Source organism: Dromiciops gliroides, chromosome 1 (assembly GCF_019393635.1).
Source record: "Dromiciops gliroides isolate mDroGli1 chromosome 1, mDroGli1.pri, whole genome shotgun sequence".
NCBI classification, from domain to species: Eukaryota; Metazoa; Chordata; class Mammalia; order Microbiotheria; family Microbiotheriidae; genus Dromiciops; species Dromiciops gliroides.
This window is the reverse complement of record NC_057861.1, coordinates 254599216-254621988: the sequence shown is the minus strand read 5'-3', so window position 1 is coordinate 254621988 and position 22773 is coordinate 254599216. Positions and strand designations below refer to the sequence as shown.

The 22773-nt window shown below is 39.5% G+C and overlaps 2 protein-coding genes across 2 annotated transcripts in view; one reads left to right on the top strand and one right to left on the bottom strand.

Moving 5' to 3' along the window:
• MCM4 (minichromosome maintenance complex component 4) overlaps positions 1–5074 on the bottom strand; it is a 34069-nt gene extending 28995 nt beyond the window's left edge. The window contains exons 1-2 of the mRNA XM_043975230.1: positions 4978–5074; positions 4660–4766 (exon numbers count right to left, since the gene is read on the bottom strand). Coding sequence (XP_043831165.1) covers positions 4660–4732 — 73 coding nt within the window. The 5' untranslated portion in view covers positions 4733–4766; positions 4978–5074. The remainder of the gene's footprint in view (positions 1–4659; positions 4767–4977) is intronic.
• Positions 5075–5828: 754 nt separating this feature from the next.
• PRKDC (protein kinase, DNA-activated, catalytic subunit) overlaps positions 5829–22773 on the top strand; it is a 174792-nt gene continuing 157847 nt past the window's right edge. Inside the window, exons 1-10 of the mRNA XM_043967385.1 lie at positions 5829–6047; positions 12902–12978; positions 13080–13172; positions 13770–13844; positions 15037–15145; positions 16210–16322; positions 16414–16513; positions 19010–19065; positions 19161–19191; positions 19908–20065. Coding sequence (XP_043823320.1) covers positions 5888–6047; positions 12902–12978; positions 13080–13172; positions 13770–13844; positions 15037–15145; positions 16210–16322; positions 16414–16513; positions 19010–19065; positions 19161–19191; positions 19908–20065 — 972 coding nt within the window. The 5' untranslated portion in view covers positions 5829–5887. The remainder of the gene's footprint in view (positions 6048–12901; positions 12979–13079; positions 13173–13769; positions 13845–15036; positions 15146–16209; positions 16323–16413; positions 16514–19009; positions 19066–19160; positions 19192–19907; positions 20066–22773) is intronic.

Genomic DNA, 22773 nt, shown 5'->3' with positions numbered 1-22773 from the left:
TCAGGAGGATCTGAGTACAAATCTGGCCTCAGACACTTGACACTTACTAGCTGTGTGACCCTGGGCAAGTCACTTAACCCTCATTGCCTAGCATAAAAACCAACCAAACCAAAAAAAAAAAAAAAAAACAAAAAACCCAATAAACCAAACGACAACAACAAAAAACGAAAATGAAAACAAAAAACCCCACAAGTACTAAAAGTCTATGTGAGGAGGCAGTTAGGTGGCACAGTGGATAAAGCACCAACCCTGGATTCAGGAGGACCTGAGTTCAAATCCAGTCCCAGACACTTGACACTTATGAGCTGTGTGACCCTGGGCAAGTCACTTAACCCTCATTGCCCCGCCCCCTTACCCCCAACCCCCCGAAAGCCTATGTGCCATGCCATGGATACCAAAAAAAGAAAAAAGGAAACAAGAACAACAAAAACAGCTGGTGTCCTCAAACTTTCAGTATGCTGTCTCCCAAGTGTGAGTCCTCTCACCCCTCCCCCTCAGGAAGATCCTGTCCTGGAACTTCTTGTTTGGTGAGCTCATCGGTCCTCATGTGTTCCATTATCTTTTGTGTGTGTGTGTGTGTGTGTGTGTGTGTGTGTGTGTCAATTGGGGTTAAGTGTCTTGCCCAGGGTCATACAGCTCGTAAGTGTCAAGGGTCTGAGGCTGAATTTGAACTCAGGTCCTCCTGAATCCAAGGCCGGTGCTCTATTCACTGTGCCACCTAGCTGCCCTTGTTCCATTATCTTTTACAGATGACTCCCACATCTATACACCTAGCCCTAATTTCTCTCTCCTGAACTTTTGTGCTTCTCGAATGTGGCATATCCATAAAAGAAAAGTACCTATGCTCCAAACCCTTTCATTCCCCAGCTTTCCTTTCATCTGTGGAGGGTACCTCCTTCCTTCTGTTCACCCAAAATTACAAGATCAGAGTCTTCCTAGGAGGCAGGTAGGTGGCACAGTGGTCAGTGACAGGCCTCAGATACCTGCTAGCTGTGTGACCCTGTATAACCCTGTTGGCCTCACTTTCCTCATCCGTAAAATGAGCTGGAAAAGGAAATGGCAAACCCCTAGAGTATCTTTGCCAAGAAAATCCCAAATGGGATCACAAAAAGTCAAGCACAACTGAAATAAGTAAACAAAAACAAAAAACCAGCAGTCACTTAACCTCTATCTGCCTCAAGTTTCAATTATAATATGGAAAACATAGGCACTTAATGCTTATCATCCTTCTCTTCCCCAAACAAATTTTCATATTGCTGACAGAGCAACCTTTTTTAAAAATACATTCTCCCCCCCCCATTACATTTATTTATTTATTTATTTATTTAAAGTGAGGCAATTGGGGTTAAGTGACTTGCCCAGGGTCATACAGCTAGTAAGTGTTAAGTGTCTGAGGCCAGATTTGAACTCAGGTCCTCCTGACTCCAGGGCCGGTGCTCTATCCACTGCGCCACCTAGCTGTCCTTTATTAGGGTTTTTGTGGGACAATGGGGGTTGCCCAGGGTCACAAAACTAGTAAGTGTCAAGTGTCTGGATTTGAACTCAGATCCTCCTGAATTTACGGTCAATGCTTTATTCACTGTGCCACCTAGCTGCCCCATATTTCCTTTCAAAAACCTTAAGTGGTTCATAGCACTTTGCACAGTATCTGGCACACAGTAAGAACTCAATAAATGTTCCCTTTTTGGCCCACTTAATAAATGTCAAACTCCTTTGGTATTCAAGTCCTGCCATAGTCAGTATCACCCAATGTTTCCAGTCTTATGACATACTACTTCCCTTCATGCATCCATGTGGTCTCTGCAGATGGAATGTAAGCTCTTTGAGGGATAGAGATGGTTTCATTTGTGTCTTTGTACAAAAGAGTGTCTAGCACAGTGCCTGACAACATCACAGGTACTTCCATAGGCCCCTTCCCAACGTACCCAATGGTTTCCTCGTTTTGTTCCCTTTGCTCACATTGTTTTCTCAGTCCAGAGTTTTCTCCCCTCTCATTATCTGTTGATTTTCTGCCCATCTTCTCCATGAAGACATTTCCTGATTCTTTCTTTTGGTAATAACTTTTCTAGGAGTTCTTGACCTGGAGGCTGTTAACTTATTCAATATTTTGATGATTGTAGTTAAATATAATTAGTTTCTGTCATCATTGTGTATATTTTATTTTATGAAGTTCAAAAGATTACTATGAGGAATCCATAAGCTTCAGACTGATATAAAGAACTCCTGCCTTAGGATTTCATATGGTACTTTCTTTAGCCTTCTTTTATGCAGTTATCCCTCTGTTATAGTAATCCTAGTCTTATCTGCCACCTAGCATAAATAACAATGAACAGGGAAAATATTTTATCTCCTATACTTCTCAAGTTATTTCTGATAACTGAATTTCAATAGAATCAATTTCCTTTCTATTTAGTTTAATGCATTTTAAAAGATTATTACGAAAATGGTTCCATGGGATTCATCAGGCTCAAAGGGGGTCTGTGTTCCCCAAAATGTTAAAAACACTTGGAACCTCACAAGATTCTTAATTTAGCCTTTTCTTTCTTTTTTTTCCTGGCATGTATTCTCTAATATTTTTTCCTCAATCACATGTAAACACAAATTCTTAGCATTCATTTTTTTAAATTTCATGTTCCAAATTCTCTCCCATTGTCCTTTGATAGAGATTATAAATGTACGATCATGCAAAGCATTTCCATATTAGCCATGTTGCAAAAGAGAATGCAGACAAAAATAGAATTAAAAAAGATGTGTTTCAATCTGCATTCAGATGCCTTCAGTTCTTTCTCTGAAAGTGGATAAAATTTTTCATTCTAAATCCTTTGGAATTGTCTTAGATCACTGTATTGCTCAGAATAGCGGTCATTCACAGTTGATCATTATACAGTATTGTTATTACAACTGTTGTGTACAGTGTTCTTCTGGTTCTGCTCACTTCACTTTGCACCAACTCATGTCTTCCCAGGTTTTTCTTAAGCATCCTGCTTGTCATTTCTTATAGTGTAATATTCCATCACAATCATATACTGAAATTCGTTCAGCTATTCCCTAGTTGATGGGCAGCCCCATAATTTCCAATTCTTGGCCACCACTATATTTTTGTAGCACAGGTCCTTTTCATTTTTCTTTGTTATCTTTGGAGTACAGACATAATAGTGGCTACTAGCTGTGTCACCTTGGGCAAGTCACTTAACCCTCATTTCCCCGCAAAAGAAAAAAGGACACAATAGTGGTATTGCTTTGTCAAATGGTATATACAATTTAAAACTCTTTGACCATTGTTCCAAACTGCTCTCCAGATGATGGGATAAGTTCACAACTCTACCAAAGTGCATTAGTGTCTCAATTTTTCTACATCCCTTCCAATATTTGTATTTTCCTTTTCTGTCACATTAGTTGACCCGTATTTCTCTAATCAATGACTTGGAGCATTTTTTTCATATGACTATCGTTAGCTTTGATTTTCTCTTAAAACGGGCAGTTTTAAAATTTAGCATTGGAAATTTAGGGGATGCTTATCAATTGGGGAATCACTGAACCAGCTGGGGTATGACCATGATGTCATGTTGTTCAGTCATTTTCAGTTATACCCAACTCTTCATGACCCCATTTGGGGTTTCCTTGTGGAAGATAATGAAGTGGACTGACACTTCCTTCTCCACTTCATTTTAAAGATGAGGAAGCTAAAGGCCAACAGGGTTAAGTGACTTTAGCTGGTTCACAGAACCAAGTGTCTGAGGCCACATTTGAACTCAGGGAGATAGATAAGTTTTCCTGACTCTAGGCCTGGTAATCTATCCACTTGGTCACCTAGCTGCCCAACAAAAGAGACCTGTGTTTCTGCCCCATTTTGAACAGGGGACCTTTCCTGTGTTAGGCAAAGGTGATATACATGGAAACATCCTGTGATGGAACACTACTGTGCTATAAGAAATGACAACGCTTACATGAACTGATGCAAAGTGAAATGAGCAAAACCAGGAGAACTCTGAACACAGTAAAAGCAACATTATGCGATGATCAACCCTGAAGGACTTTGCTACTCTCAGCAATACAATGATCTAAGGCAATTCCAAAGGACTTATGATGAAAAATGCCATCCACTTCTAGAGAAAGAATTGATGTTGTTTGTCTAAATGCGGATTGAAGCATACTTTTTTTTTAGCCAATCTCTACCGTTGCACTTTTTAAAAAAATTTTTTTGAAGTATACTTTCTAAAACTTTATTTTCCAGCGGGTTTTGGTCAGCAGTTTCTTTTGCAACATGGCTAATAAAGTTTTGCATGACTTCACATATATAATCTATAATCAAGGAAAGGGAGAGGAGTTAAATGTAAAAAAAAAATTGTTGCATTTAACTAAAAACCAAGAATCAGTCTGGAAATTTAAGATCTGAGCTCCAGCTCTGGCAAGCAGCAGGCATCTAATTAAAAAAACAACAACACTAAACTGAATTGAAAAGTAATCCCTGCCTTTAATCAAAAACTGGCTCGGTCTGCAAAGTCCGGGTCTATATATGGGACCATACAAAAAAGCAAAACCCCAACGCAGTGGCTCAGGACTCTTTTCTTCCTTACTCGATAAAGCTGTTGGGGGTGGGGAGGGTGCAAGAGGCCGGAACCCGGAGGTGGGGGAGGGGAGACCACGGTCCAAACTTACGCGTGGAAGGGTTGCTGGCCCGGCCGCGCCGGCTGCTTCGGCGGCTAGGGGTCGAGGCGGGAGACGAGGACATGATGAAGAGCGGCCAAGCTCGGAGGGGGATTCACCTGCCGCGAGGGAGGAGGCCAAAGGTCAGGGCTGAGAGACAGACTAGGAGCACACCCGACCCGGCCCCGCCGCGGGAAGCCGCCCTCGCCGCCCACTCCCGGCCTCTAATCCCTTTCTCTCTAAGTTAGTTTCCACTCTCCACCTTCTTAGCTTCACTGGACTTAAATAAGAACCCGACGCCCGCCATCCTTCAAAACACTGGCGGCTTACCTGGCTGGCGAGGACCCCAACACCAGAAGACGCCGGATCCCGACAATATTTCGCGGGAAACTGCGGCCCCGCCCCTAAGGGTTCCCGCCAATCTTCGCAGTCACCCTTTGTTTTTTTTAAAAAAAAGGTACTTCCGGGAGGTACCACTAAGCATAAGAATAGGGGAAATCAATTTACCTCTTTATGCAAACAGTAGGGCATCCGAACTAAACTTTGGCAAATCCCCCCTCCATATTGCTCAGATGGTTTCATCTCAATTTGACCCCGGTTTCGCGGGAATACGAGCGGCTCGGAGCAGACCATTCTCCTATCCAAGGGTTGGATTTTTATTTTGTGTACATACAAATCCGTTTCCTTCAATATAGGAAGAGTGAGTTTTTGGAGGAAAATTTTCTGGCATGACTATTATTTTTTTGTTTCCACTTTATGTCTAAAAATGAATAGATACAGATGCAATTCCATAATCCTCCATCCATAAATGCCCCTTTGAAATTTCAATAGTTGAGTCCAAAATTGCTCTCTTGGATTTAGTTTCATTCTTCCCTGGACCGTACCACTAAGGGTTCTCCCGTTGTGTTGCTTAAATTTCTCTACTCAACAAAACGTATTCCTCTTATTTTCTTAACCTTACTGCTGTCACTATCTTGTTTCAGAGTTTAATCTGGACACCATCTTCAAATTCTCCTTAATTTTCTTGTTCGCGTTACCCTTCCCAATTCGGCCCTTATTCCCTCTCCCCCCTTCCCGCCCGAGAAAAAGGTTACGTCCGACGTCTCAGCCAGTCCTCTCCTCCCCTCGCCGGGTCGTTGCCTCCCTTCCGCTTCGTGATTGGCTCGACCCGAGGTCGTGTTGTGTTGTCGCTCGGCACCCCCGGCTTCTTCTTCTCCGTAGCGGTGGCGGCAGCGGCAGCATGGCCGGCTCCGGCGGCAGCGGGGGGCTGCAGGGCCACCTGCTGCAGTTGCAGGAGCTTCTGTCTGGCGGAGACCCGGGCAGCGCCGCGCTGGCCGCCTACCACCTCATCCGCTCCGTGGGCCAGGAGGGCGTGCTCTGCACCAGCCCCGCCGTTCTGGGTGGGTCCCTGAAGCTTCCGGCCATAGGGCTCCTTGGGCCGGCAGCGAGAGAACATCCCTTCCCCTTTCCCTTCCAGTTCCCCCGCTGGGCCCCGGCCTTAGGGAAGGGCCCGTCCAGCCGGACTCCGGAGAAGGGGTTTCGAGGAGTGTGGATTCCCCCAAAGGCACGTGGGGAACCTGCCCCCCTTTGGCCCCCAGGCCTTGTGTCACTCCCGGACCTCAAGTTTAACTCCTCTTCTCTGTGTCTCAGTGTCTCTGTTTACTAGTGGTTAACCCTGAAGCATCTATTGCTTGGGCAACATTTATCTCTCGTGACCTTTAGGGAAAAAAAAGTCTTTGTGTTTTTAGTTTCCCCCCCTTGAGATACTGGTCATCTATTTGTTCTTTGTTATCGGGGGCAAATTAAAGAATCTTAACTTTGTGGTTAGCACGAATTAGTAAGCGCTTGGCTCATAGTAGGCGCTTTATAAATGATTGCTCCCAAGAAGTGACGTTACTTCTAGGAAGCGGTTCTAAGAAGATTGTTCCTAAGACGTAGAATCTTAGGACCATAGTTCTACAGATGAAAGGGAACTCAGAGATTATCTATCTTCCCCCCCCCCCCTTTTTTCCGTTTCAGGACCTGTCATTTCATTGGTATGGGAAACAACTACCAGTGAATGTGGGCATGTACTGTTGATTTGAGTGAATCAGATGAATATTTATTAAGCTTATTATGTGCCAGGTACATGCTAAACTCTGGGGATCCATAGAAAGCCCCCGCCCCCAAACCCCAACACTTAGGGTTCTTTTTTACCAAGGAATTTACAATCCAGTGGGGGAGACACATGCAAACGACTATATCCAAGTAAGAGAGCAATGCACGGTAGAGGGAAGATAATTTCAAAAAGGAAGTCATTGGACCTCAAGGTGGGGGAACCTGTAAAGACCTCTTAAAGAAGTTGGGATTTGAGCTGACCCTTGATGAAAGCCAGATTGCAGCGGTGGTTAGGGAGAGCATTCCTGGCTTGGGAGGTGTCAGGAGATGATGTGTCCGAAGTGATGGAGGCCAGTCCCTTAGGATTGGACTGTAGAATACAGGGAGTGAAGTAAATTTTAAGAACAGGCCAGGTTGTGAAGGGCTTTAAAAGCCAAAGAGCGTTTTATTTATTTTTTTAAATTTTTTTTTTTTTAGTGTGGCAATTGGGGTTAAGTGACTTGCCCAGGGTCACACAGCTAGTAAGTGTTAAGTGTCTGAGGCCGGATTTGAACTCAGGTAACTCCTGACTCCAGGGCCGGTGCTCTATCCACTGTGCCACCTAGCTGCCCCGCGTTTTATATTTGATTCTGGAGGTACCACACTTCACCACTTTCATTTTACAAAAGCCTAAAATAAGGTCAGGGGGATTAATTAACTTGCCCAAGTGTACAGCAGGCAATAAGGGAAGATTTGGGGTTTGAACCCCAGGTTTAATGATTCTAAAGCCAGTGTTCTTTCTACTGTACAGGGCTGTGTATGGAGCAGTGATGTCTAGTTCTAGTTTTTCTGATTTGGCACTGTCTCCAATGATCTCAGTTGATGTGATGCAATTTTCCAGAAAACAAGATTTTTAAAATTCATGGTAATTCATTATAATTGAATAAATATGCCAGACAGCACTTTTTTTTTTTTAAATCTTGGTGGGGTAGGAGGTGGGAACTAGGGAGAATGATAGTGCTTTAAAAAAATCAAGATAGGATGAAGGAAATATTCCTCCCTCCCCCCCCATTATCTTTTTTGGGGGGGGGCAATGAGGGTTAAGTGACTTGCCCACCATCACACAGCTATTGTCAAGTGTCTGAGACCATATTTGAACTCCGGTCCTCCTGAATCCAGGGACAGTGCTTTATCCACTTCGCCACCTAGCTGCCCCCTCTCCATTATCTTTATCTTTAAACAGATACATTTGCCAAAGTTTTTTTTGGTGAACCTACTAAAACTTTTAGTGTTTATGGGATGAGAAAAAAAAGTTTTGTTCTTTTAACTTTTTTGTCTACTATACTAGTATAAGACTATTGTCAGTTTGCCATTGTAATAATTTTGCACTAGCTTATTTGGAAACATTTATATTTTGGTCCATCAAAGGACGAAAGTCACTGAACATTTCCATTTAAAAACAACTGGGTTCAAAAAAAATTAAATTAAAAAAACAAACAAACAAACAACTGGGTTCAAGGCTTGGGCTTAAATCTGTTGCTGACACAGAGTGATTGTGAATCTGGGCAAGTCACTTAATCACTTGGTGCCACGGGCAACTCTTGCAGAGTAGTTGATATTCTTGGATTTAAAGAGAAAATAACTTCATTGGAAGCTCCCAGCAGACACTCATGAAATCACAGTCCAGTCGGTTCTTAGGGAAAAGCAACAATGTGGACTAGGTATTAATACTGTTATGTGGATTTAGAACTGTTGAAAGGCTAGACCCAAGGAATACTCATTCATGCACGTCGACTTGACCTGAAAGACTATCCCAAGGAATCTATATTTGGTCTTGTGCCATTAAATGTTTTTAACATTGAATTGGATAAAAGGTATGGAAGGTATGCTTATCGAATTTGCAGATCATACAGAGCTAAATGGAGCACCTAACAAATTCAGTGACAGAAGGAAGATCCGAAAAAGTCTTGACAGGTTAGAACATTGGGCAAAATTGAATAAGAGATAATTTTTTTAAAAAAATCAGTTTCATAACCCTTTTGAAATCAATTCTACCCCCCCCTTTCCAGGATCCAATATAAAATCCTCTTAATGGCTTTTGAAACCGTATGTAACCTGGTCTCCTACCTTTTCAGTTTTCTTATACTTACTCCCCTCCACATACTGTGCAATCCAGTGACATTGGCCTCCTTGTTGTTCCCCAAAGAAGGTACCCCATCTTCTGACCCTGGTCGTTTTTACTGCTGTCCCCTCACGCCTGCAATTCTCTCCCTCTGCATCTATCTCCAGGCTTCCCTGACTTCTTTCAAGTGCCAATTAAAATCCCATCATCTTGGAGAAGTCTTTCCTGTTTCCCCTTAATGTTTGTGCCTTCTCTCTCTTGATTATCTCCAGTTTATCCTGAATATATCTGTTTGTACAGGAAGTTTCGTTTGTATGATGTTTTCTCCTCTGGATTGTGAACTCCTTGAGAGTAGAGGACCCTGGGGTTATTGGTTTATTTGTTTTGCTTTTGTCTTTATTTCCAGAGCTTTGTACAACTGTTAAGCACTAAGTGCCTCATAAATGCTTCTTGTCATTTGGGGAGAAGTGTGTTTAGACTGTAGTAAGTCTTAAAAAGATTTGGAGGTTTTAGTGTACTGCTGAATATGAGTAAGCAGTGTCATATAGCAAGGGAAAAGGCTGATGTGATCTTAATTTGCTGTGTTGAGATGCCTAATCTCTACTAATAGGGAGGTCAGACCATATCTGGAGGCTATGTACTACTCCCGTGCCCCACTTTGGGAAGGTAATGAATTGGGAGAGTGTTCTGAGGAGGGTGGTGAAGGGCCTAGTGTTTGTGCCACATGAGGATTGGGTAAAGGAACTTGGAATGTTTAGCTTGGAGAAGGAATGGTTGTTTTCAAGTGTTTGAAGTGCTGCTATATTAAAGGGAGATTGGACTTCATTATTCTGCTTGACCCTAGAAGGAAGAATTAGAAACAAGGGAGTTAGAGTTGTAGAGGGGAATTTATGCTTGCTGGAAAAAACAGACTCATAATTAGAAAAATCCAAAAGTAGGTTAAGTTGCTTGAGATCTTCAAGAAAAGGCTGTATGACTACTTGTCAGGCATGTGGTGGAAAACATTCTCTTCAGCTGTAGGTTGGACTGCATGGCTGTCAAGATCCCTTTTAAAACAGATTCTGTGGTTTTCATTAAGATGCTTCATTAACAACAGAATCCTGTGCTTTAAAAGAGTACACTATTAGGTAGAAAAAATTAACTTCAGGTCTCAAAATTGAAAAAAAGAACATTATTTTATATTCGTAGAACATATTTACTAGCAAAGTTGTTTCATGCTTATATCTTGCTTGTACATTGTTATACATCAGTGAAATCCCAAGAATAACTAAAGGGTTAGAGAATTGGAGTAATGAAAATGATACTTTGTTGCACTTGAGATTGAATCTGGGAAATTTAATAATTGTCCTTGGTCTTGAAAAGGGATAAGACATTCTGCTCAACTATTCGTGTTTACAGGGGAAGAGATTTAATTTAGCTATAAGGAATTGCTTGTCATGGTTGTTAAAATGAGAGTACCAAGGCACTGCAAGGTTGTGGAACTTGTTTCTCTAGAGAATTGTAGCCTGATTTTGGCATAGTTCTACTTGGAAGAAGGGAGCTGGACTTTTAAATAAATGGCCTCTTCAGGTCCAGTTTTATTTTTTTAGTATTTTCTTATACCTACACATCAAAGCTACTGCTTCATTAAGATTTTAAGGAACTGAGAGATTGACTGATATGATTTCACATGTAAAGTTAATAGTGTAGCTGATCAGCTGTTAGTATATATTGTCAATTGAATTGAATAAATGTTTGCTAAGATAAATGGGCAGGGTTTTGTGCTGAGTCAGTGGGGATCCAAACTAAACACAACCCTTGTCTTCAAGGAGCTTACTCTCATTGGTGGGGAGATGTGGCTGGGTAAGGTATACACAAATAAGTGAAAGATAGTTTGGTAAGGCCAAAGAATGAACCTAAGACAGTACTGTAAGACCCCAAGGAAAGAATTAGGAGCAAGTGGTAGAAGTTACTTAAAGACAGCTTTGGGCTTGATGGAAGGAAATTCTAACAATTTTAGTTATTCAAATTATCCATCCCGAGGACTAGGCTGCCTTTAGAGGTGGTGGTTTCCCCTTCATTGGAGGTCTGTAGTCTTTTAATATTTACTGAATAAATAAGTTCAGCATTATATATTATAGACATTGTGCCATAGGTGGCCTTCAAAGTAGATGGTAAGGACACCTGCCAGATAGAACTATTACCTTGAACAATTTTCCCTCCTTATAGTTTGTTAAAGGAACATACTTTAAATAGTTTCCCGTGTTTAATAAAATTTAAGAACTTCACTTTAAAGTGTATTTGAATATAAAAACTGTGATATGTAAATTAAGAGACAACCAAAGTAATGTTGAATGCATGTTTAAAAAAAAACTGTATTTGTGCCTTTAGAGGCAATGGGATGGACAGGCTAGTAAGTGCCCAGCCTTGAGGCCAAGAAGACCTGAGTTCATGTTTTGCCTATGATGTAATACCAGCTGTATGACCCTGGACTTCTCACTTAACCTCCTAAATGTTGTAGATAGTTTTCTAAGACTACCAAGTGCAGAGAAGTTCAGAGATTGTAAGTTACAAAGTGCTGACTCTCTTTTTTTAGGAGTTTTCTCCCTGGGAGTTCTTTTTTTTTTTTTTTTTTTAGTGAGGCAATTGGGGGGTTAAGTGACTTGCCTAGGGTCACACAGCTTGTAAGTGTTAAGTGTCTGAGGCCGGATTTGAACTCAGGTACTCCTGACTCCAGGGCCGGTGCTCTATCCACTGCGCCACCTAGCTGCCCCTACCCTGGGAGTTCTTCTGTACTAATGAAATATCTAAACCAGTCTTTACCTCATCTCTATCCAGATTTGTGTTTTACCTGAAGTTAGCAAACTTTTTTACATTCTTTAGGCAGAAGTAAGAACAATATATGATTATGTGTCTTATTTTTATGTGATATATACAGATATATCGTGTATGTCATGATGCTGCACATTTCTTTGGAGTGCTCACCTTGCGTTTTGGAGAAGACTTGATGTGTTTAATCAAACCTGTTTGACATTTTCCATTCCTAGTGTCCCAGGGTGTCTCCAGTGATTGTACTGAAATTTTTGCACATTCTTTAGAAAATCAAGAAAGCAAAAAAAAAAATTCTTTAAAATTGAATAAGTATAAAGTACATTTAATTTCTTCCTTTTGTCATCATTGTATAGCAGCCTTAGTTTGAGTTTATATTAGGTTTTTTGTTTTGTTTTGTTTTTCAACTCAACTTTATTTTCAGCTCTGAATTCTCTTCCTTCTCCCTTTTTATCCCTTATTGATAAAACGAGGAAAACAAAAACTATTACAAGCATGTATAGTCAGTCAAAATGAATTCCCAAATTAGCCATGTCTAAAAAAAATGCTCCAAGTCCATCAGTGCTCTCTCTGAAGTCTTTTGGAATCATGGTTGATCAAAGTTCCTCAGACTTTCAAAGTTGTTTGTCTCTACAGTATCATTGTTGTTATATAATTTGTTTTCCTGGTTCTGCTCATTTTACTTTGTATGAATTCATTTAAGTTTCAGGTTTTTCTGAAACTTTGCTTTAGATCATTTCTTATAGCACAGTAGGGTCCATTGTATTCATATACCATAACTTGTCCATCCTTTCTACAATTGATGGGAACTCCCATGGTTTCCAATTCCTTGCTACCATGAAAAAAGCTGCTATAAATATTTTTTTCACATAAGTCCTTTTTCTTTTTGAGGTGAAGACTTAGTATTGGTACTTGTTGGGTCAGAGGGTAAGCACAGGTTAATAGCTTTTTGGGCATAGCCCAAATTGCTTTACAGATTGTCTGAGTCACTTCATAGCTCCACCAGCTATATAATAATGTTTTCCCACAGCTCCTCTAGTACTTGTCCTTGATTTTACATTAACCTCCTAAATTTAGAACTAAACAAATTCATCTCTGTAATCAGATCACGAAAATATTAAGCAGTTTGACCAAGATTGTTTTTTTAGTTCTTTCTAACTTTTTTTTAATGCTAACATGCTTCTGCATGTGTGATTTACAAAGTGCTTCCTAGGAATTTTCTTAACCACTTATTTGTTCTTTGTGCAGCCTTAGAGACTTCCTTAATTTTTTCCAAGGAGTTTGGTTTACTTGTATTTATTCGAAAATCTCTAAGCATCGAAGAAGTAAGTTAAATACATTTTTGCCTTCTTTGTATTTTTCTCTATATTGGAAAAGCTCTTAGTTTTCCACTGTAAAATAAATACAGATATCCTTTTTATTATAGTTTCGGGATTGCAGAGAAGAAGCCTTAAAATTTTTATGCGTTTTTTTAGAAAAAATTGGCCAGAAAATTGAGCCTTATTCTCTTGGAATTAAGGTAAGAAAAAAAAAATTTGGTTGAAATTTGCTTTTTGTTTTAAATTATTTTGTTTTCTAAAAAACTAGAACATAAGTTGTTTTTGCTACATTTTTGTTTTTCTTTTTGGGAAATTTCCTCACTTACATATCATTTTATTAAAAATTCAATAACCATGCTATTTTTTAGAGTTTTAAAATTCATTATTTTTGTAATTGAGGATATTTTGAATATAATTTTATGCATAGATGATATATAGATATTTATATGTATGTACACACATCTATTTCTATGTACACACGTGTTTTAAAAATCCTACTAATATGCTTTTGTTCTTTGGCTAGATCACAAAATAATCTGAAAGAAAAGTACATAATGATTTCTCTAATAGGTCAGACCCATCTTTCACTATTTTGTTTTTCAATGGCACCAAGGAACATGTTGTGGTTGTCTGATGTGGGCTTCGTGTTCTGGATTTGAAAATACAGTTTTTTAATTGTTAAAAGTATATTCATGATGTATGTTCACGTTACTTTTCCTTATGATCTAATTTGAGTCATTACTGAATCTTGATTCTTCCAGCTTGTTGATGGTTTTGGTGTCTCATTTTAAACCTAGAGCTTGTGTACCAGTGTTTACACAAAAGATAAAGCTGCAAAATGTAAGATTCCAGCCTTGGAGCTTCTTATTGAGGTAATCCTTTTGTTTGTAAGGGTATTAATTTTATGTCATGTCTATAATTTATGAAGTAGAAAATTTGTGGATTTTTTGTTTGGGTCAGAGGGGTGGGGAGAGCATTGTGATATTGCAACTCTAATGAAAGTTCAATTCAGAAAACATCTCTATTCTCTGAGCTACCATTCCTTAGCACCTGGATAACTTGTCTTCCAATATTTTCCTTAGGGCAGCAGAAATAGGAGTAGAGCTCTTAGTGGAGTAGAGGGAACAAAAAAGGGAATGCATTGAATATTACTTCATTTATTTTTCTTAACCTCCCTGTAGGTGAAAGGTTGATTTAATATGCCTGGGAGTTCCAAAAATTACCCGTTTATTTCATTGTGATCTTTGAGGATCATAGAATTGGAACTAGTTAAGTTTCTCAGAGGTCATCAAATCTAGTCCTTTAATTTTATGGGTGAAGAAACTTGAGCCACTGCCAGAGAGGTTGTGACTTGTTGAAAGTCACATACCTAGTAAGAGGCAGAGACAGAATTTGAACTCAGGTCTTTAATTCCAAATCCAGTACTCTTCCCATGACTGTCTCTCTGAATTCAAGCAGTTGGAGTTCTGGGGGGAGGGGGGTGGTCTGCTCTACTTTGGTTTTAGATATTTGAACCTAATAAGCACTTAAGAAATATTTTTTAATTAGTTGAATTACCATCGAATGCATACTCAAGTAGGTAGATAGTTTCAGGACTCTTCTAGGGTAGTAGCTATATTCTTATCTTCATTTTACAGATATGGAGACTGAGGCTCAAGTAGATTAAGTACCAGAGTAGTGCCAAATAGCACTGAATTTAGAATCAGAGGATCTTGTTTTGAAATCTAGCTTTGCTACTAATTACCTTTGTCACTTTGGGTGAGTCACTTAACAAAGCTAAGCCTCAGTTTCTTTATAAGATTTAGAGTAAGTTGGTCTAGGTGACCCCTAAGGTGTCTTCCAGCTCTCTGCATTTGTGATCCTGGAATTCTCCTAGTGTCACCCAGCTAGTAAAGAACAAGTCAAACATAAATAACTCCAAATCAAGTGCTCTTTCTATGATATCATCCTGTATGCCTATTTCCTCCTTAGAGCCACACTGGTCTTTACCACTTAACTAAATTGTGGTATCTACTTTTAATTCCCTGTTCTTTTCTTTAAAAGTGCTATTTTATGTATTTTCAGTTGCTCAAAACTTTGCGAAGTTCTAGACATATGGAAGAATTCCAACTTGGAGAACTCTTTAACAAATTCTATGGAGAACTTGCTTTGAAAACAAAAATAGCAGATACAGGTGAGAGACTTCTTTCTTTCTTTCTGTCTGTCTGGTTTTTTTTTGTTTGGTTTTTTTTTTTTTTTTTTGCGGGGCAATGGGGGTTAAGTGACTTGCCCAGAGTCACACAGCTAGTAAGTATCAAGTGTCTGAGGTAGGATTTGAACTCAAGTCCTCCTGAATCCAGGGCCCATGCTTTATCCACTGCACCACCTAGCTACCCCCGAGAGATCTTTTTCTACTGAGTTTAATATACTTTAATTAGCTCTAGTAACCATTATCAAGATATATATGTTTAGGTGTATTAATATACAAATATATAAACATACATATATACACACATACACATATGTATACACATACACCTATACATATATATTTCTTATATATATATATATATATATATATATAGTGTGTGTGTGTGTGTATGTGTGTGTGTAGCAATGAGGGTTAAGTGATTTGCCCAGGGTCACACAGCTAGTGTCAAGTGTCTGAGGCCGGATTTGAACTCAGGTCCTCCTGAATTCAAGGCCAATGCTTTATCCACTGCACCATCTAGCTGCCTGCATGAATTTTATTTTTTAAAAATCTCTGGGAAAAAAAATTTTAAATCTCTGTTCGTTTTGAGCAAAACAGGTATATAAAATAAGAAAGTTATTAAGGAATAATTATTTACTTTTTAATTGTTCTTTGGGATATGTTAACTAAGGATTCTTTTAACAGACTTTTTAGGACTTTTAAAATATAATTTTTCCCCCTCTAAAATTGATCTATTGTGTCAAGCTAAGTGTGCTTGTATGTCTTTTTTTTTTTTTTTTAAGTGAGGCAATTGGGGTTAAGTGACTTGCCCAGAGTCACACAGCTAGTAAGTGTTAAGTGTCTGAGGCCGGATTTGAACTCAGGTACTCCTGACTCCAGGGCCGGTGCTCTATCCACTGCGCCACCTAGCTGCTCCCTTGTATGTCTTATTGTAGTTTGATTATTAGGGTAAAACTGAATTTATTTTTCAACTCATTTCTTCATATTTATACATTTTTGTTACTAATTTATTTAAATGTGCTTCTATTTAAAATTTTGTTTTTCAGTATTAGAAAAGGTATATGAGCTCTTGGGAGTCTTAGGGGAAGTACATCCTAGTGTTATGGTGAACAACTCAGAAAAACTCTTCCGTGCTTTCTTGGGTGAATTAAAAACCCAGGTAAGACATGGCATACCTTAAAATTTGAGCAGCCCTTTTTTAAAAAACATGGTTGTATTATCATACTCTGCTTTTAAAATCTTGCTTCTAGATGACATCAGCAACCAGAGAGCCCAAACTCCCTGTGGTAGCAGGATGCCTGAAGGGATTGTCTTCACTTATGTATAATTTCACCAAATCCATGGATGAAGGTATGTCATTCAGTGGAACATTAGTTAAGTCAGTACTATGTCCAAGGGGCTGAAGATACAAAAAAAGAGAAAATAGTCTGTACCTAACAAAGCATTAGGGTTTAGGGGGGACAGGAGCAAGTGGGAATATAACATATGCACAGATAAGCAAATAAATACAATGTAATTTGAGGAGGGAAAATGGTGGGGGATGGATGGAGGGAGGAGTTGAGAAAAGGAAAAGGTTTTGTGTGGGAGGTGACACTTAAGCTGAGCTGTGATACAAGTAGGTAAGATTTCTAAGCGGTGGAAATGAAGGGAGGGAGTGCATTTTAGGCATTGAGGAAACATCTTTTGCAAAGGAAGGGGGACAGGAGATGGAGTGTTGAGTTGGTCAATAGCTGGCAGTCCAGTTTGGCTTGAATGAATGAAAGGGAGGAATATGAAAAGAAGTCTGGAAGATAAATTGGAAGTAGATTATAGAAGTTTAAGTGCCAGATTAAGGATTTTTTATTTTATCTTAGCATTTGTAGAGAGCCATTGGAAATTTGGAGGAGTGAGTGACCTATCTCTTAGACCATTTTGGCAGCTGTATGGTAGATGGATTGGAGAAGAAAGAAGTGGGAACCTGGGAGAGCAATTAGAAGGCTATTATAATAGTCCACATGTGAGGGAATGAAGACCTACACTATGATAGTGCCTGTGTAAGTAGAAAGGAGGGGTGTTTGCAAGAGATGTGGAGGCAGAATCAATGGGACTTGGCAAGTAATTAGATATATGGAGTGTTAGGGAGATAGAAGAATCAAGGATAACTCTGATGTTGCAAAAATGGGTAACTGGAAGGATTGTGGTTCCCTCAGTAGAAATAGAGAATATTCGAGGAGAGGTTGGTTTAGGAAAGAGATAATAAAGTCTGTTTTGGACATGTCAAGTTTGAGGTGCTAATGGGACATGGAACAGACAGCTGTAAATGTGGGACTACCATTGAGGAGAGAGGTTAGGCTAGGATATACATGTTAAAGAATCATTTTTTGCAGAAATGTTAACTGCAGAGAAACTGTAGAGAGAGCAATAAGGACCCAAGAGAGAATGGGAGGGAGTGGTTGGGGTAGGAAGGAGAGGAGAAGAATAGCCATATAGGTAGAATATGAGAGATGAACGGTGGTCCAGAACAAGAAACTAAGAAGCTGCTCTCAGACAAGTAGAAGGAATATCAGCAGGAAGGGCCAGTGTCACAGAAACTAAGGGAATCGATAGAGCTGGTCCATGAGCAGAGGGGACGGTAAACAGTCAGAAACTGCAAAAGGTCAGAGAAGATGAAGACTGAAAGTTTGTCATTGAATGTAGCAATTAAAAGATCTTTGACAGGCATTTTCATTCAAGTGGTGTGGTTGGAAGCTATTCCAAAGTACTGAAAAGTGTAGTTATTTCTAGGAGTTTCAGGTGATAGAAGATATAGAGGATAATTGCTAGAAGGGAAGCCAAGGTCAAATTATGGTGTTTTGTGTTTTGTTTTGTTTTCTGAAAAGGATACAGGAGACCTAGGTCTGTGTATAGGCAGGGGCAAAGGAACCAGTAGATAAGGAGAGAATGAAGATGAGAGAGAGAGAGGGACAAGAAGTGATAGGAGGAGAATGAGATTAGGTGTGTAAATTTGATAAAGGAGATCACCTCTTCATCAGAAGAGGGGAAGTGGAAGGATCGTGGTGAATGACCTTTATTTTCTTAGTAAAATATGAGACAAGTTCCTATCTTTGGGGGCTGGGAGGTATAGGAGTTGAGAGAAGAATTGGAATTGGTTTTGTAAAGAAACGTGAGAGTCAATCAGGAAAGAATGGAAGGACTACTTTGTAATAGCCAAGCCCCTGCTGAAATTAAATAACATTGGTAGTAGACCTATTTGTTGTGGTCATTTGAGGTCCTACAGCAGATAGGAATAGAAATGGAGACAGTAAAAGAAATAAATCATAGTTGGAGTTGGACAAAATTTGATCAGTGAAAGGTCAAGGAGCAAGGGACTCAAGGGTAGAAGACTGTGTGTGCTTCAGCTGCTCACCTCCAGGATTGAGACCAAAGGCAGGAAAGTGAAGCTGGAGGAGAGACTGGAGATGACAGTGAAGACAGAATGGATTTGGGAAGGACAGATCTGATCAGAAAGGGCAATTTTAGAATTCAGGGCTGTTTGAGTAGCACCTTTCTTCTGCTGATGAAATAGGAGGTATGATTCTCCCTGTGGTAATACAGAATAATGTAGGGATGAGAGCCTAGATTATGTAGCTCACCCTAGGAACATTGCTGCTGTACTCCACTAAGGAGACAGAGCTGTTAGCACTTCAGTCAAGTCCTGTGATAAATTACTTTGCATATTCTGACTATTAAAAAGCCCAATAACTAGATGTAGTAGTGATGCTGCTGTTTATTTATTTAGTTACAAAACTCTGAAATGAATAGATAAAAGAAATGAAATACTATTGAAAATACTCATGCTTTGGACACAAGATTTTCTCTTTTTTTTAGATCCTCAAATGTCAAAGGAGATTTTTGATTTTGCACTGAAGGCCATCAGTCCTCAGGTAGGAGATTTAAAGTTACTTTGGTAATCTCTTATTATTTAAATTAATCATGGTTGGAAAGAGTCCATTCATGGCAAATCTTTTGCTTTAAATAGGTTGATCTGAAGAGATATGCTGTGCCTTTAGGTAAGGTTCTGATATTCATTGACATATAAATTGACCTCTTTACCAGGTTAAGTCTTTTTGCAGCCTTTGGGTTATGCTCACAGCATAAAGTAGGTATAACAGTAACAGGGCCAAAAAATAAATATTCATAATAAGTCTGGAGGTGTTTCTGTATTTTCTCTGTAGTAGAGAACCATGTCGTCCATAGCTCTCATTACTTAAACTTTAATAAGTTTATTTTTCTTTTAAGAGGACAGTGACAAAAGCTGAACAGAAGCAGCACATCCTTTTTTACTTTTAGAATTTCTCTCTGAGAGTATTTAGCATTTCCATTAGTTGTATTCTAAGCCCATAGATATTTGAGGTGATCCTAAACATTAGAGATTCAGCTTAGTGTGGTGGCTAGAGAGCTGCTCTTGGAGAAAGGGAAGATCTGGGGGTTGAAGTCCCTCCTCTGATGCATACCTGTGTGGGTGAATCACTATACCTTAGAGGGCCCCAGATAATGCTCTAAGACTATGAATTGCATAGCAGGTGTCAGTCTGTATTGACAGAGACATGTTCTCCCTGGGAACTTCCTTATACTTAAGAAATCGCTGGCCTGATTAAAAAACCAAACTAAAACAAAACAACTTCCAAGTACTGGGACCAGCTGGTGACGTGTTCAGTTTTTTGTATAGTCATGTACATTTCCCCCTAATTTTAAATAACATTTGCATTTTTCCCTCCAATTTCAGCTGGTTTGCGTTTATTTACCTTACATGCACCTCAGTTTAGCACCTGCCTTCTGGACAACTACATTTCCTTATTTGAAATAATGTCTAAGTGGTGTGGCCATACAAATGCAGAAATGAAGAAAGCTGCACATTCAGCCTTAGATTCCTTCCTTAAACAGGTATTGAAATTTCAACTTCTTTTTTAAAAATTGCTTCAAAGAGAAGTAAAGCCCCAATCTGAGTGGTGTCAGATTCCCTTGCCAGGAAGCAGGCCCCTGTTTGGACTATATTAGATGGGAAAAGGAACCCTTCCTGAGGAATGAGGGTCAGGGTCTGAAGTATGAGTGTAACAGGGTTGGGTATGAAGCTGTAATGAAATCAAAGGATCCCAAAGCCTGAAGCTGTGGAGGTCAGGTGGGGTGCCCCTAGAACTGTTTATGAAAAGGCACAGTATCTTCAAATAACTGTCCTTTTATCACAGAAGTGAGTGCTCTTCCTTCTATTTTCTTGATGCCCGTGTTTGTGAAACTTTGAGAATGGAAAGGCAGAACTTGTAAGGTTGCTTGCTTCATTTGCTCTTTGACTTTAGTGTAGTAGGCTTTTTTCCTACATTATCATCTAGCTTATACTGGGCTACAGGTAATGTTGAACCAGGACTCATAGTGGGAGTGAGTCAGGTGTCAGCATCTGATAACATCCAAAGGAGAAGCAGCCAAGAGATGAAGGTGAGAACTAGGGCCTAAGTGAAGGTCTAGGACCCGTTGTCATCAGTCTCCTCTGGGAAGGACAAACAGAATCTCAGGGTTTGAGACTAGCAATGGTTGAGTCATTTGAAAGTTAATGGAATTGGCCATCAGAATACCTGTGAATGAACCTGCTCCTGAGGCTGAAGCTATTGGGCAGCTTTGATGTTTATTTTTTCCCTCCACTTTAGTCTGCGTAGGAAATGGTCACAGGATTTGGGCCTCGAGATGTCTAGGTTGGGCCTACATACAATTGGTAAGGAAAGGTGGAGGGAAGCTGTGACTTCAGATAGTACTCTGATCATTGATTAGGCAGTTTTTATTGAATGTCTTATTGAAAGGGTCAGTCATATGGTAGCCAGTGGGAGCATCTGAGAAAAATTTTGGTGACCAGGTTAGTTAGTGAAGAAAATCAAACAATAAAGATTGAAACACATTGCCATAACCTGAAGACTGTCAAATTTAGTAATACAAAGAAAGGGTTCCCATTTACAATCTGACAAAAATGAATGTTGAAAACTATCTTTACATGTAATTGGGGGGAAAATATATTAAGTGAAAAAAATCTGATTCACAGTTTACCTATTTAAGAATAGATTGTATTAGCCAAATACCTTTCTAGGTCAGGTGCTTGAAACTCACAGGGTTATGAGGCTAGCATACAAAAACCTGTTTAATTCTCAATGTAGCTGAACCATACAATATTAGTAAAGTTAGCCTGTGTCCTGAGCAGGGGAATTGGAAATCATATATTCAGGAGGGAAGAGGAGAAAAAATTGTTGCTTCACCCTTTTTCTGGATGCAAATCTGTCCTTAGTCAAATTTTGAAATATGTGAAATTTATTTTATTTCTTTCTACCTCCTATTTGTTATCCTTCCATTTTTAGTGCCCATTCCACAGGATAACAGTGCACTGATGAGGCCCTACTCTGGCTCCTCTTCCAGGCCTGTCCTAATGCCTCAGTGCCGTGCTGCTTCCTGCACCCCCCCTTCCCCCTCACGATTCCTCTCAATCAAAACTCCTTTCCCCCTCATCTTAGCTGTCTCATCTATGTTACTATAATAGAAACAGAGTGGGAAAGGTCTTAGTGCAACCCCTAATGAAATGAGGAGTACATGTTTCTTAGCACATCCCCAACAAATGGTTATCAAGCCTCTATTTTAAGACCCTTAAAGATAAGGAATTCACTGTCTTTTTGGACAGTCTATTCTGGTTTTGGATAGCTCTAAAGAAGTTTGTTCTGTATATTGAACTGAAATCAGATTCTCTGTAACTCCCACCAATTACTAAAAGATTTAAAGCATAGTTCTTCCACTTAAACCTTTCTCTGGTGCCTTACCTTAGCATAGAGGTTATCCACATCTCTTTAGTGTTGAAGGTGAGATTCCTTCTGAGATAGCTATATCTGGCCATGCGAGGATAAGTTGTTGCCTTGGGGAATACTTACCTCCGAGAAGAGAAGGCTTAGGGACTAACATAATATATCTTTAAGTATTTGAATGGCTGTCATACGGAAGAGAAACTAGGCTTTTCTACTTAGCCACAGGGCAAGGCTAGTGAGTAGAAGTTGTAGGGACACTGATTTTCTTTTGCCATACATCTAGATGGTTATTCCTAACAATCTGAGTTATCCAAAAACACAGTGGGTTTCTCTAGAGTAAAGAGCTTCCTGTCTTTGAAAATCTTCATGTATAGGCTTCATGACTACTTGTTGAGGATTATTGTAAAGGGGATTTTAAGGGAGAGACTAGATAATGTCTTTAGGTCCTTTTCTTTCTTTCTTTTTTTTTTTTAAGTCTTAAGTCCAATAAGTTTATTTTTGAAAATGTACACAAAAACGTTGAACCATTTCATGCATCTTCAGCAGCTGGAGCATCTCCACCTTTGGTGTTCCTAGTATATATCACTTGTGCTCTGTGTTTGGAAACTAGCTTAATCAGACCTTTACTAAGCAGTTCTTGGAAGGCTGCCCTGGCTAGAGAACCCCGAATCTTCAGTCTTTCTGAGACCACTGCAGGGGTGATAAGTTTTAGGTCATTTTCAACCCTGAGTTTTTACAATTATGCGATTGTATAACTTAGGAATGAATTAATATCATAACAATGCAGCACTTATAAAATAAACACGAATACAATTATGTACA